The sequence below is a fragment of the Thermobia domestica genome, chromosome 4, assembly GCF_964235325.1.
Source record: "Thermobia domestica chromosome 4, izTheDome1.hap1.1, whole genome shotgun sequence".
NCBI classification, from domain to species: domain Eukaryota; kingdom Metazoa; phylum Arthropoda; class Insecta; order Zygentoma; family Lepismatidae; genus Thermobia; species Thermobia domestica.
Genome location: NC_137457.1, coordinates 162394540 through 162407993, shown reverse-complemented (window position 1 = coordinate 162407993; position 13454 = coordinate 162394540). Strand labels below are relative to the sequence as shown.

At 37.7% G+C, this 13454-nt stretch overlaps 1 protein-coding gene across 1 annotated transcript; it reads left to right on the top strand.

Moving 5' to 3' along the window:
- The first annotated feature begins 2064 nt into the window (after positions 1 to 2064).
- Positions 2065 to 12900, top strand: LOC145682923 (uncharacterized). Its single transcript, XM_081754284.1, has 2 exons — positions 2065 to 3922; positions 12872 to 12900. Exons 1-2 carry the CDS (start codon positions 2065 to 2067, stop codon positions 12898 to 12900), a joined length of 1887 nt encoding a protein of 628 aa, XP_081610410.1.
- Positions 12901 to 13454: the final 554 nt, after the last annotated feature.

Below are 13454 nucleotides of genomic sequence, written 5' to 3'. Positions count from 1 at the left end.
TAATTGACTGCATGTAAAAGCGTGAATAACCGACAGACAAATAGATGAGCAGACATCGAAAAATCATGCTTTCGATATGTAGGGGCCATGTAACTGGAATTCATTGAAATCTCGTATTCGATTGTTATAACTATCACCACATTTTCTTCTTTCATCGCTCGAATGTGAAAGCGAATAAGCCTACACCGACACGTAAAGTGCTAATTTGCAATCCCCCCCCCAAAAATTTTTTATGTTAAATGTGTTTTCACGCTAGAGAAAAGCTAATGCCTATTACATCATTTTATTATCAGTTTCTCACGCAACTGTATAATTTGGAAGAACGATATACTTACAGTTAATATCCATGGCATATATTGGAAGCATTCGTGTTCCTCACAAATAGAGCTCTTTAATTTAGTTTTGTTTAAAGAAAGCATCCTTTATTCCTTACACACACTTATGATTGCATTTCTCGCACTTGTGGATATGAAAGAAAGGAGAGACCGAGAGTCAATACTCTAAAAAGAAACACACACACACACACACACAAACGCTTGAGCAATAATTTCACATCAGCTCATTTTATGACAACGAGCTATTAGCTTCATTCGCTGTGACTGTAAGGCTGCAGGTCGCGCATGTTTTTTTACTGTTCCTGATCGCAGACACACTCGAAGTGAGTTGAAGTTTCTTTTTCTGTGCAAAATCGGAGAGGGGAGGAATAGGCATACCATGCCATAAACTAAAAAAATCGCTATTACTAATAGTACACTAATTCTGAATAAATGCGTCATTAGATGAAACAAAAGGTAATTTCCTTATTATATTGTTTCAGTTCCCATTTAACATAAAAATTATACACTTCCTATAATGTTTTGTATAGAGCAATAGAGCATGTCACTTCCAAATTTAAGAAAAGTGTTTTCCTCTTTGTTTCTATATTTCTGTACATCTTGGTTCCAGAAGCTAATTTATATTTGGCAGACAATTTACACCCTAGGTATAAACCAATAAATGGAATATTTTACTCCTCTATCTAGTTCCTTGGTTCTGGACACTACGATAGCACCAATTGTGAAATTCCCTCTGCAATCGTGCTCTGCTAGTGCAAAATTCTGTCGAAAGCATTATTCCCACTATACACAAAGCCGAGCATTTTATTTGCTTACATTTTTATTATTTTATTATTTTTTGGAAATATCTTCTTGGATGGATTGCTTTCTATTATCTAAACTTACTATTAACTGTATTTTACGAATAAACGTAAGGAAAATGGAATAATTGTAAAAATTCGTGGCTTGCATTATACGCGCTTTTTTGCATGAGGGGACGTCTGTATTCTACAAATGAAAAAGACATTGTGAACAGGTCTTCTCGGGCTAGCAGCCAGGTAAATACTGTTATATCTTGCGACGTTTCGAGGGCTAACATCGTCCTCATCTTCAGGCGAATATGATGGTGCAATGGAGTGTATGGAAGATATATACTTATGTGTGTGTCCCTGTTAAGATTCGTTTTTTCTTGTATGATTGCAACGGCTTCTTTTATCCTCCTGTCCCAAACTCTTGAGTATTTTGCTATTATTTCGGCATCTGTAAATAAAATCTTATGTTGCACAGGATTCCAACTGAGCAAAACATGGACACCAATCATATCCCGCCATTTCAAGCACCAATCAGAAGCCGCCATTTCTACCACCAATCAGAAGAGTCCAATCACACACACATAAGTATATATATTCCATACACTCCATTGCACCATCATATTCGCCTGAAGATGAGGACGATGTCAGCCCCCGAAACGTCGCAAGATATAACAGTATTTACCTGGCTGCTAGCCCGAGAAGACCTGTTCACAATACGTCGCCAAGAAAGCTTCAATAGATACTTTAGATTCCTTTACGGGGAGGAAATACTTCGTAGCATTCACCATCTACAAGAACTACGAAGCAAGAAGGCACGTCTTTTATGCAGCTTAGCCTTCCTCTTGAGATGCAGAGACAATGCAGTGTCACCTATCTTTACCAGACTGCACTTCCCTCTAAAGTCTGCCAGAATTTCAAGAATCTTAAGACACACAAGTATGACACCTGTAAGAGAACGCATACATTTCATCCGTCAGCAGCTGGATCGTACGGACCGACAGCTTCTAACAACTCATCTGGAACTAGCCGGCTGTCTCTCTCCAATAGATTGGGAATGGATTGACATGTCTTCAACAGCGTTGGCCGATATCTCACGCACCAAAAGGACGACTAAACAAATTAAGAAATTCAATCGACTAAAACCATCCATACCAACCAAACAGGGAATCGAAGCTGAGAAAGTGGTCGTAAATCTCACCAATGTACCTTTGGACGAAAACACTACCAGTTTACTAAAGAAAGGGCTAAATTTTGCCATCACACCGAAGAAAATTCCGGCCATAGACATCATTGCCAGCATAGAACAAGCAGTTAGCAATCTTTCCAACGACACAGCAGAAGAAATACGTCAGTCAGCCAGCGTGGTCCTGAAAAGAGCCGTCATGCCCAGACCAAACATTAGCAGAGCCGAATGGACCGCACTTAAAGCATTAAGAGAAGACACAAGTATCACTATTCTTCCAGCTGACAAAGGAAACATCACTGTAGTGCTTCCCACAGATGTCTATCAAGAGAAGATTTCAGAGTTACTTCGAGATTCAGCATATACAACCTTGTCACGAGATCCAACATCTGCAGTAGAAAGAAGAACAGCCTCACTACTTAAGAAGTCGGGACTGGACGAAGATACACGCAAACAACTTACACCACACTGCAGCATACCTCCGAGACTTACCTCCGAGACTTACCTCCGAGGCTTACCAAAAATACATAAAGCAGTGATACCCCTGAGACCAATTGTTAGTGCAATAGGAAGCCCAACCTACTCTTTGGCCAAGTATCTTACAAAATTACTCCAACCATACGTGGGCAAGTGTGAACACCATGTGAAAAACTCAACAGAGTTTGTAAAAAGGCTGAAGACGATGAAGATTTCTTCAACAGATCTTATGGTTAGTTTCGACGTGGTATCATTGTTTACCAGTGTTCCGGTCCAGGATACAATACTGCTTCTTGGGAAACACTCTCGGCCTGAGATATTGGATCTCTTTCAATATGTTCTCACTTCAACCTTCTTCCTATACCGTGGTCAGTACTGTGAGCAAACAGACGGCGTCGCCATGGGTTCTCCACTCTCACCTGCAGTAGCCAATTTTTATATGGAGCACTTTGAACATGAAGCACTGAAGAAAGCACCATTTGCACCCACACATTTCTATAGATATGTTGGTGACACCTTCACCATCTGGCCACGTGAACGCGACTCCTTACAGGAATTCCTGCAGCATCTCAATAACCAGCATCCGAATATTAAATTCACAATGGAAGTTGAACAAGATGGACGTCTACCATTTCTTGACATCATGATATGCAGAAAACCGGATGGCAGCCTAGGCCATAGGGTATACAGGAAACCAACACACACAGATTTATATCTGAACGCAAATAGTTTCCATCACAAAGCTCAACGGCTTGGAGTTCTCAACACTTTAGCACATAGAGCATTCTCAATCTCCATCAAGGATTGTTTAATAGAGAAACTTAATCCCCTTCGCAGCGCCATGCTGCAGAATGGATACTCAATAAGAGATATAAATATGGCCCTGAAAAGGAGCAGAACGAAGGACACTGACAACAAGGACAAAAGTGCAGAAGAAACTGTGAATGAAGAACGGAAGAACACAATCTGCCTCCCATACACCGGGAACACTTCTGGAAAGCTCAGCAGACTATTTGCCAGGTACAACATCAGGACAATACACAAGTCTCCAGCAAAAATAAAGAACATAATACGACCAACCAAAGACGACCTGGGCCTCCGAACTCCTGGAGTTTACCGCATCCAATGTCAATGTGGTAAGTCACATATTGGACAAACAGGACGAACCATTGAAGCCAGATGCAAAGAACACAACAGTTACATCGGACTAAACCAACCAGAAAAACCCGGACTGGCTGAACATAGCATCAAACAGCAACATAAGATTTTATTTACAGATGCCGAAATAATAGTAAAATGCTCAAGAGTTTGATACAGGAGGATAAAAGAAGCCGTTGTAATCATACAAGAAAAAACGAACCTTAACAAAGACACAGGATTCCAACTGAGCAAAATATGGACACCAGTCATATCCCGCCATTTCAAGCACCAATCAGAAGCCGCCATTTCTACCACCAATCAGAAGAGTCCAATCACACACACATGAGTAAATATATTCCATACACTCCATTGCACCATCATATTCGCCTGAAGATGAGGACGATGTCAGCCCTCGAAACGTCGCAAGATATAACAGTATTTACCTGGCTGCTAGCCCGAGAAGACCTGTTCACAATACGTCGCCAGGAAAGCTTCAATAGAAAAAGACATTGTTTAACGTAAGGGAAATGGTTGAACCGTTCGGTGTGAAGTTTTTAATATAGTTAACACCTACCTCAAACTGGGTTGTTGTCACGTCATATTTACTAAAGTGCTTATTCTAATAGAGAAGGGAGGGTAAAAAAATACATAACAAATATAGTACTTTGCGCTAGTGAGATGAACCCTTAGTACCGTAAGATATGGTTTCTTTGCACAAGACTTAAGCCATTTTAAAGAAAATCGCATGTAACTTAATATAATAATAGCAGAAACACTGGACTAATGATTTTGAACACTGTTTTTTGAACATATAATAGCTAGATATATAAAGAAATCATTGGTGCAAGTTCATTAGTAAACATTCAAATACACATAGTTATTGAAATGTAAACTTTGGTGCAAAATGACCCCATACCACGGGTTACTTCGCACAACATACAAAAAAGTATGTTGGAAATACAAGCATAACGTTTCTGTGCAATGTTTCCCTTCAGTATTTATACATTTTACTTTCTACACAAAACTACATGCAGTCTACAAATATTGATATTAGAAAGATGCTACTGGTATTAGTACTTTATTAAAATTATCGATACTTGTAAAGAAAATTATTTATTTTCTGCTATCGGCACAGGAAACCTATTCTAATAGTTTAGCATTTCCCCTACATAAATGCCAACTAAGGAAGAGAATGAATTCCCCGTGAACTGATTTGCCTTGGTTGTTCCTAATGTCCAAAAATATCATCCCCACCGTAATTAGTGGGAGATTCACGGGATTTGGGACTTTCCGGCTGAAGCGCATCCAAATTGTATGATTGTTTTTTTTAAGGTCTATTGTTAGTCATTCCTATGCGTATAAGCTGAAGACCACCCCCCGTAAAAAGTCTACTAATTTCTAAAAAAAATAAACTAAGTAATTGTGAGTGAAGCCTCTCTTAAACTACTTTTCTGGATACGCCACTGTTCATGATTTATTTTTAAAGAAGAAATTCATTCCAGCATCTTCCTAAATAGGAAATTTATACAATTTTAGAATGCAGAAGGTTCCAGTAGTAATAATGCTCTTTCTAAGCGGTATTTTGTACCGGTGCAAAGTAACCAAGAGTAGAGACTGAAAATGCCTTCTCCCAGTTTTACTTTTTTATGACTAAAACATTTCAATATCAACTATTTCATCGAAGTTCCATTATACATAGTATTATTCTACGAAACTGACTTAACTATGACGGAAAATTTCGTACGTGATATCCTTCAAAATTTGGCGGCCTTAACAGTGGCTGCTTTCCATACCTCTACAACAATGAACTCTCTCGGTAATTAGAATGATGTTAACCGCCATTATTATAGTTAAACTACAGTTGACTGTTCTATGTTACGGTGCCAGTTGGAACTTCCTATTTTCTGTTCATGGTTTTGCCGACAGAGGACTGTGAAACCCTTTTCATATTTTGTGCAAAGTAACCTCATCTTACGGTATATAAAATTCTTATTATAGACGAGTAAGCACGTATCCAAGCACTTTGATAAATTTTGTTATGTAGTGAGGAAGAGGGTCAATTTCTATAACTTTTGTTCATTTAAGAATGATGACAACGAGCTTGTATGTCTTGTGTTCACATTAAAACAGATGATCTGCTTGAAATGATTTGCTTTTTTTACTTTAATGTATGTAGCATTTGGCTCCAGTCGGATATTTATAATGTTACATTCATTAACATGTGTGCTGTAAGAGGAAGGTGAAACTAGGTATATAAATATATTGGTTTAAATTGTGAGCTGAACTTCCATCGTCTCCAAATATCAGCTTTCAAGGGGAGAGGAGGCAAGTTCAGCTCACAATTTGTCAATGTGATGGCGATTGTCAATGTGATATCGCCATTGTCTGTATGATCGAATAACATAAGTTGTTCTTAAACCTTTGATTCACAAGTTTGTTTCTCCCCCTTACCAAACTATAGACTTAATTCTCATACTCTGCATTTGTTTCAAAGCAGTCACTATTACTTGTGTCCGGCACTATACAGAAAATGCCTCCCGCAATAAAAGATATATTTTTTTTAAATGCTAGGACATGTTCTGTTTATTTATAATAAATAATTAATATACTGAATTTCAGCTCTTCAAGTTGAACATCTTGTGAGATACCAAATTTTTCGCAAAAATTCGGACCCCTTAGAATATATAATATAATGAAACCGTTACGCGTATGATAACTTCCCAGTTGGGATTGGGGCCCAAATATATATCAAAAATAATTTCATTTGAGTATACAATTTGGATGTGATGATCACGGACACATAGTAACATTTTTTTTTACCCAGTACTTAGCTCCTCTAAAGAGTCACAGGCTATGTCTCAATGTTAACTAATAAGTCCTATTGTTAATATTACAATTGCAAATATAAATATCTAAATTGCCTGAAGTTCTGTTTTAAATAGAAAGAAATGAAAAAAAGAAGAAAAAGGATGAATTGAAAGTAAAACGTAGACAAATTCACTAGTGTTCAGTAGCTTTCTACAATGCATTGAGCGGAATGGGTCGGTGGGTCATAATGCGTTGTTAAGTCAAAGTGGATCGGTGGGTCAGAGTGGGTCCTGGTGGGTGCTGGGTCGGAGTGGGTCACGCTTCGTTGACCCGAAACCCACTGATCCGCTCCATATTTGGACAACGGATAAAGCAATCATATATATGTGTTTTAACCTTACTGACTTTACTTAACCTCCACTAATTTAGGATTCTCACGGCTCTGATTTCCCGGCCAGAAGGCAGAGAAAAATGAGATACTACAGGTTAAATTGTGTCTAGGGATATAGGGATCAAGATACACCCATCTAGTTGTACCCTTCACTGCTATCCTAGAAAGGATGGGTTTAGATCTAGTATAAAGGAAGAACTCTCCTTCTTCATTTAACAAAATACAATTTATTAAAATAAAATAAAGATAACAAGAAAAGAGAAAGAAGAAAACATAGTTTGCAAAACTCAGAATATATCAAAGGAGTACTGAGACAATACTGTGACATCCTTGACAAATTATGACATCTTGTCTGTCTTCAGGTTTAAGTTATAACAGAATAAAATAAAAATCAAAATTACCAATTACAATGACAGTTATTGATTGCAATAATTTCCAATCAATTAAAGAGTTAAGTTATTCTAACATTTGAAAGATAATGAATTTAGTTGAGAGTTCTCCACTAAAACTTTGCCATATTGAATTTGTTCCGAGGCTGCCTGCCGAAAAAAAAATTACTTAAAACAGAAACATATTTACCTGAAAAACTGATGGTAGGCTTCGTACAAGGTGTTGACACTTGACGAACACTATACTTTCAATCGCACTCAACTCACACTATGTTTCACGGGTTCGGTCATTTTATTATGCCCGACTCCGTCATTGGTGACGCATGTGGTGGTGTGATATTCTGGATTTTTCGAGAACAAGGATGAGTCTCCTCTTCACGTGTCAATGTGAGGAGGGAAGAAAGATAGGACAAGAGACATACGCAATTGCTTATCCGGAATATGTTTACTTCAACAATCAAAATAAGTGATTGACTAAGGAGGGAGAGGGAGAAGTCGGATATTAGGGAGATGGTATCTCACTTGATCGGAAGCATCACATCACTCCTAACCCAAACTTTATGACATTATCATACTGATATTTCCTGAATTGTGGGATTATTTGATTCATATCGAGCCAATGTCCTGTTTCTTGCAAACTAGGTCACGTATGCACTGGTCGTGCAACATAACCTTGAGTGGTTTGTTGTTTGCGTTTTCTTGACTAATCATCCGATGTTTTGCGTCAAAAAGAAAACGAAGTGTTTACATAATTTCCAGGTTTGGATGAAACTAGAATGCATTAGTCAACCAATCGTTATCTCTCTATTTCCTCTCTCCTTGAATCACTCACTCCTTGGAGGTAAATTGGACAATTTAAAGGAAATAGCAATCAAACATTAAGATTGTTGTTCCTATAAGCAATGCATATGTAGAACAAAGAAAGAAATTTTAAAATTTTGTTTCCAATAAAGTTAAGGAGAATCGAACTAAGGACCTAGGAGTATATAGAATGGTCACGAAATATAGCCCGTGACATCTCCCCGCATTGGGTTTTCCAAGCGACTCGCTTGGAGAGGATAATATTGGCACTGAAAGGGTTAATGTAGTAACTGTGTACAATTTAAGTGAAACTGAATGGAACTCGACGCTTCAATATGGCATAGAGGTGGAGAACTCATATCATGAGTGTTGTGTTACAAATGGAAGTACTTACTTAGACTAGAAATTAAACTACTGAAGTTATTGAATTCACTATGACATATGAATGGTACGTCGTATACTAATGATACAAGTTCTCTGTAATCACAACTCGTACATGGACTAAAATAAAGACTAAAGGTAAAGTACAGAGAAAACAACAAGTATATTAATACATTGACATACACAGGTGATCACAGAGACTGTATGAAGGTACAGCAACCATGTTGCGGTGCATGACATAAGAACATCATTTCATTTTGAAACCATAAGATTCAAATTACTGGGTTATAATATTCAGAAATGTAGCAACACTGTAATACAAAGCATAATGAACAGTAGTGAAAGAATTCTTGATATTAACAAAACATTAACGATATTGTAAAATAATGTAAAGTACTTCCTTACTTCTTCAACAATTTCCTTGATATGGTTGAACCATTTAACTTCGTACTTATTGATAACGTTTCTATAAAAAGGGAAAGCAAGTAAACCGTAACTTTTAAACAAGGAGGATTCAGCAGTGAATCCGTAAAAAAAAAAAAGTGTGTATTGCAAACAGTGAGAGCAATGCATAATACATAATCTATAAAATGAAAGTGACACGTATTCTAAACAATAGTTATAAAAAAAATAAGAAAATAAAATTTAAACTGAACTTTTAAATTGAACCAAAAAGAAGTGAATAAAGAAATAAAAAAACTTGCTTAGCTATGCAGAAGAATAAAAAAAACTAAATTGGACCGTAATCTCCACCTTAAATACATTTTACTATAGTTATACTAATGGACACAATAATGATACATCACATTACAATTTAACATTTAACGCTGAACAAAGCGCTTTAAATCAGCAATACGATAAATGCAATGTTACAAAAATAAAACAAGTTCGCCAGAGCATAAATACACATATAGACACGGCGAAGCTATATAAGGAAATCTATAACTTAACAAACACTACGAATAACTTCAATATATGAATAACATATTTTGATTAATAGAAATAATGATGCTGTCGACCGTCACAGAAGATGGGATTTCGGGACGTGAAAATAAAATATACAGTATACTAAAGCGAAAATGAGTTTAAAAATATCAAGAAGTTCACTTCTATTTGAGTTTAAAATAATGTGTTCACTGCACCCAAAGATCCGTGTTCTGTGAAGGTGGACGTGTCATCTTTAGGGTCGCCGTTTCCCAAATCATAGTACGCGAACCCAAGTGTGCCGAGCATCAGTAAAGTTTGGGAAACACCGAGCCATGCACAATGTAGACCAACTTTGGGCCAGTTGTAGATATAAGAAGATATATAAACATATACGTGAATATTACATATACTCATGTGTAAACACAAGAGTATTATTGGTTGCGAAATAAAGGTACTACAGCCAGTACAGCAATATTGGCACTCACGAAACAGTAGCATAACAGCGGCGGAGGGTTCAGAGCAAAAATGCTCGCATCCCCCACTGAAAAAAATTCCCATTCCAGGGGAAAACCCAAAAGGAAACCATGGAGGACTGCGGGCTGCGGTCCAACGGTTGAGAACCGCTAACCAAGAACCCAGAAATGCATGAAACGAAAGAAATCAGAATTAATAACAGTAGCATAAGGTAAACGTGGCAAAATAGAAACCACTCGCAAAAAGAGCGAGAAAAAAAAACTGAGCTGAAAAAAAATTTATGCAGTAGATAAATAACACAGGGTTTAGAGTATATTTAATCCAGCAGAGCATAGTTATATCATAGCACCAGTTCATGTAGAAGCAAAACAGAGAGACATCCGGACCGATAAGAGACCGGATGTTCCGAGATAGGAACAATGCAGTCTACGACAGCAGGGTGTGAAGGGCAGAGTGTCCAAGGCAGAGTGTCGCGAATAAAGAACGGGAGTGACCTGTCCGGAGCGGAAAAGAAATTGGACGTAGATCGAGTCTCGTGAGACCAATTGTGTTAGAAATGTCGGGATCGGCAGGGTCGAGCGCGGGTAGTGGTACAATATCGAAATAACACACAAGAGACTAGGAAGCAACAGAGGGAACCCAGATAGCAGGTGAGTATAATGAACTCATAGCAAGGAGCTTATTGCAAATTAATCAGTGTATACTGAGGCGCGAAGTTGTTTTTAAAAAAAAAAACCAACAAAGAGCAAAAGAATGGTAAAAAGGAGGTAACAGAGAGAGAGGGAGGGGGGCGTGAGGACTGATGAAGAAGCCACAAAGCGGAAAGGGACTAAGTAACAAACGCTTGCATAAATAATAGCACAATCATGGCTATTAGGCGTACATAGGCGTATGAGATCGAAGAAATGAAAAATGGGGTCCGAAAGTTTCATTAAAAAAAAACGCCATACAGAAAAAAGGGCGACATAAAATATAAACATGGCGCCTAGGTGTGGTTACGAATCACACAGGCCGGAAATTCGTAACAGAAGAGCGGAAGATCGTTGGTTGATGGAAACAAAATGTGATTGGCCGAGCCTGTGAAGAAAACATGGCCGACTAACGAAAGTGACGATGGGAAAAAACATGGCCTCCTCCATGGAGCACTGTATCCGGTACAAGGACTGAAACACAAAGTGGCCAAAAGAAAACTAATTTGAGAGTCGTACAAGACAAAAAGTAGCATTATTATTATTATTATTATTATTATTATTATTATTATTATTATTATTATTAATAGTAGTAGTAGTAGTATGAAAGAAGGCTGGACTGCAAATCTATATAAACCAACGGTAGTACCGTACGATACCGCATAATGCGAATTACATAAACGTGCAACACAACGAGGCTGGATAGGCTAACAAAGTACTAGAAACGGGCGGATGCGAATAACGTGGTCGAACCTCGAACAGGCCAGGAACTCGCCAACCCACCAACGATAATAGTTACATGAGTAGTATGATTGGGTGGTAGATGCTCTGCTGGTAACACTCAAACAACAGGAACACATACAATTGAATAAGGAAATAAAATCATACAACGGGAAATTAGTGTACTAAAAATTATGCTAGTAATAATAAAGATATATAATTGTTTTGGTTTTATATACATATATATATACAAGAAAAGATATTAATGCAATAAATCATTAAAATCATATATTGGGATGCAAAAAACTAAAATAACATTGTAAGGAAAACAACTCATAAATAAATGGAGAGAGCTAACCAAATAAAACTAAATAGAAAAAGTTACATGACAATAAAATGTAGCAACGAAATCCAAATAAGCAAATCAACAAAACTAACGTTGCAACTGCTCAGTTTCAAACTATTTTCTTGATGAACTTCCTTTCTGTCTTTAGTTCCAGTGCGAGGTAAGATATGTACTTAGTGAATGTATGCTACAAAGATTGCTTGGCTGCTTACATATCACTGGGTGGTGTTTGTAAATGAATATATATAGGTGTAAGTTGCCCTTCACTAGACAGCTACTAGTATGTAAGTAGATGTAAGTGGACGGGGTTCGAACTCAGACACTCAGGCGAACTTCGAGAAAGTATCAAGTCAACATGGTGGTAGTGAATGATAGGAATGATAAGAGGAGCACAACCGCCGGAAATGAGAATGGGTATCCTGGTTCGGACTCGAACCAAGAACCCGGTAGGCGGAGTGACACGAGCGGGGGATGTCAAAATGGCGGACACTCACATGGTGGTAGTGATACATAGGACTTGGAATATACCTAACTGTGTGTGTGTACCCCCCCGGAAGTGTACCCAAAATGGCGGACAACTGATAAGAGAAACAACATTAAAATAAACAGGAATAGAAATGACAAGAGGAATATATGTATGAATAACGAATATACACTTACAAGGGGTCAATATTCCCATAATATGGTGGAAGACTAAATAGCATTTAGTGAATTTTTTTTTTTTGGAAAAAGTAGTGATTAATTTGCATAACCAATGGATAGAATTTCTCATGGAAATTGGTTTCCGGGACCAACCGGAAACAAAATGGCCGCCTGATGCTAGTGCAAGGATGTATGATATAGTGCAAGCATAAGTTTCAAATGTAGGATATAGACACAATGATAGGAGTTAGTGTGTGTGTGTAGGAGTTAGTGTTATGAACTAGTGTTATGAACTGTCACCTGGGGTGTTTCTTTGGTATCCATTACAGAAGGGGTAGATTGTTTGGAATGTCTACTTGGTAACTCTAATTTTATAGAAATGTCACAAGGATTAGACTTACAATGACTACGTGTACGGGCTGCTACTGGACTCCCAGACATGTATTGTTCCTGCGGTTACCAGATGGTGTTTTCCTTTCTACAGTCTGCAAAAAGAGAAAACAGTCCATCAGGGTAGAGTTTAAATGAATATTGGTTCAAACCCGGGAATCTTGAACCTAAGCTGCCTACTCGAAGAACCTTAGGAACATTTTTTTGAGAGTACAGGGCGTATACAACAAAGTAATTTTTTTTTTGCCAATCAATTCAAATGAAATGGATGTCTTCGAGACCTAGCCGGCCTGGATCACGAAGACACCAATCTCTATCTAATTAAACAACTGTAAAGAGACACCATAGAAGGAAGATGATTCTAATTTTTTTTTTTAGGCTTTAGTATCAGAGTTGATAGGATTGCCTGGAGACCATTTGCGTTCATGAAATGATTTTAAGCGCTTAACATTCACCGTAAATTCCTTGTTATCACTACCAAGTGTTCTTAAGACACAGGTGTTACGAGGTAACACCTTGATTATTTCGTAAGGACCAACATAGTGCTTCCGTTCTAGTTTATATGAACGA